At 38.7% G+C, this 2,901-nt stretch overlaps 1 protein-coding gene across 1 annotated transcript; it reads right to left on the minus strand.

The window, feature by feature from the left end:
- Positions 1–1,174: 1,174 nt before the first annotated feature.
- On the minus strand, positions 1,175–2,482 carry LOC134703645 (cytochrome b-like). The gene is given in 1 exon segment (XM_063563510.1): positions 1,175–2,482. A coding segment is annotated over 1 exon segment (1,308 nt).
- Positions 2,483–2,901: the final 419 nt, after the last annotated feature.

A 2,901-nucleotide genomic window follows, 5' to 3' on the forward strand; every position in this document is an offset into this window, starting at 1 on the left:
CAGCCTTAGTCGACCCCAAGGGAGTAAAAGAGTCCGCTGACACTTGACAAAGGCTTAATAGGATAGAGGCTCCAAAGAAAACAGCTACTCTCCTTAGAGTCTTAAATAGACACTCGACACTAACCATAATGAGACTGGGCTTAGCTTTGTAATTCACACACAAACAAGAGTATATCTTATAAGACGAGCTTAAATCGTATGCATTAGGTCTGCCAGCTTGTGCCATGAAAGCAAGTATATATACTTATGAATTGATCCTAAATCAAACGCATTAGCTCTGCCAGCTCTCACAAAGATAAGAGCCACTACTCACGGCGCCTTAGGGGCATGAGCCCTATATCCTAATATTAGACCACCTTATCACTAAAAGCTACTTGCCCATTGTACAAGTTCATTAAATTAAAAGTTTAACGCTTCTTAAAAGCTTTAGCTTATTTTTTATTTTAGTTAAGAGCTTCCAACCATATGACAAAATATTTCTCAGGAATAAACTCAATCACAATCGGTATAAATCTATGGTTAACCCCGCAAATTTCAGAACACTGCCCGTAAATAATTCTACACTGGGAAGCTTTTATAGGAAGCCGATTAATTCGACCTGGGATGGCATCTACTTTAATTAGTAACTTAGGGAGTGCAAACGAATGGAGCACATCAGACCTTCTTACAAAAGCAGTTATTTGCACATCTGCTGGAGCCACCATCCGGTTATCAACATCCAACAAACGATACCCTCCTTTTCTAAATGTCTCCTGCTGGTCTTCTATGTAAGAATCAATTGTATAACACGAAATTCTTTCAGCGCTTTCTCTAGAGCTTGGAGTGTCTAAATTGCGACAAAATTCGTAAGATCAGTACCATTGTTTCCCAATCGCCTTAAAATTTCACCGGGGCCGTTTTACTTCTTCTATATAATATAGGTTAATTATAGAAGGAAACCACAACCCTACTAACATCAACATTGGCACAATAGTCCATCAAAATTCTAATCGTTGACGGTTCAAGAAATGGCGATAAGAAAATTTAGTAAGAAGGATTACGCATCCTATATATATAACAAAGACCAACACAGCCACTGCTACTATCATCACAAAACCATGGTACCGGAACAGGTCTTTCCCTAGTTCCCCATGGACAATATCACCAAAATATCGACTCCCGTAAAAAGACATATTTATATTTTTCTACACTTATTAGCCCACTCACGTGCGCTACTTTCGCGATTTACTAATTTTAATAACTTGAAATAAGCTAAAAACTTAAACCATTTCAGGTCTACAGGACGACTCCTACAGAATTTAGGGTATTCAAGCAGCTTGTCCCACACCCACAAAGAAAGAGGGTTTAATAACAACCTAGAGAAATAAATGACTGAAAGACACTGCCCCAAAATGATATAAGGCTCCCGCACTGGGCGAGCACCAATCCATGTTAACCTAATAAACCTACCAACCAACACTCAAAACACTACTTGATTAAACGGGTAAAAACATAAACTTCGATACTTACCTCTGTGAAGACTAGGAATTAGGTATAATACTACAATCGACAAAAACATAACATATACCCCCCCCGCTTTATGAGGAATTGAACGAAGGATTGCATAAGCAAACATAAAATACCACTCAGGCTGAACATGGATTGGCGTTTTTATAGGATTAGCAGGCCAATAGTTTAAATGATTCCCTAACAGCTCAGGATCCACACACACTAAATATATAAAAAAGAACCTAAAGCAAACATAACCAAAAAGATCTTTAATAGTATAGAAGGGGTGGAAGGGCACACACATAGTACCTCTTTCAATACCCAAAGGGTTATTACTCCCTTTCTCATGTAAAAAAAACAGGTGTAAAAAAACAACCGCCACTATCACAAACGGTAAGAGAAAGTGTAAAGTATAAAACCGCTTTAGAGTTGCATTACACACGGTCCAACCCCCTCATACATAGCGGAGCATACTCTCTCCTACTACGGGGATCACTCTAAGTATATTAGTAATAACAGTAGCCCCCCAATATGACATTTGCCCCCAAGGCAAAGTGTAACCGAGGAAAGCCTCCGCCATAGTTAACAAAAACAAATGCACCCCAAAATACCACACTGTCTTATCTAAATAAGACCCATAATACAGCCCACGAGCAATGTGCGCATAAATACAGATAAAAAACATAGAGGACCCATTTGCATGAATATTACGCAACATTCATCCTTTTTCCACATTACGCATAATATGTACTACAGAATCGAATGCCATGTCTTCATGAGCAGTATAATGAGTTGACAATAAAAGACCCCTTAGAAGTTGGATAATTAGGCACAAGCCTAGTATAGAGCCAAACCTTCACCAAGCGTTTAAGTTTACAGGACAAGGCAAATCATAGAACCTGTCATTCATAATCTTCACCAACTTATTAGTACTTCGTCACGGACCAACCCTCTTAGGCGTGTTAATATTATTCACAGTATTGTTACCAACCATCTCATAAGAAAGGCCTACACCTTGTTTATGAGTTTACAGCTCACCACCTCTTCCTCGGCCACCTCATGAATTTTTGTTATATATACAGGCACAAACCCCCCGCACACCGCATTTTTTTATGAGTACACATAAGCTTGGACCCCCCTTTTTACACCTCTGAAGACACCCAAAGTGTTAAGTGTCCAACTTTGTTTTTGCTCCATTTTTACTTTATTTTTAATTAGACTTAAAGCGACCAACAACTTACGCTTCAAAAATTTTTTTATTTTTAAGATACACGCCTCGTTTTCGAACCGAAAACCACATGAGCAACCAGAGCTGGGGTAAATGAGGAAATAAACGTCTCAAATCCCCATTATCCTACAGCTTACAATTAGCTATAGAGCCCAAGTAACTTAGAATTTAAGGGTCAAATTCAC

The sequence above is a fragment of the Mytilus trossulus genome, unplaced genomic scaffold, assembly GCF_036588685.1.
Source record: "Mytilus trossulus isolate FHL-02 unplaced genomic scaffold, PNRI_Mtr1.1.1.hap1 h1tg001154l__unscaffolded, whole genome shotgun sequence".
NCBI classification, from domain to species: domain Eukaryota; kingdom Metazoa; phylum Mollusca; class Bivalvia; order Mytilida; family Mytilidae; genus Mytilus; species Mytilus trossulus.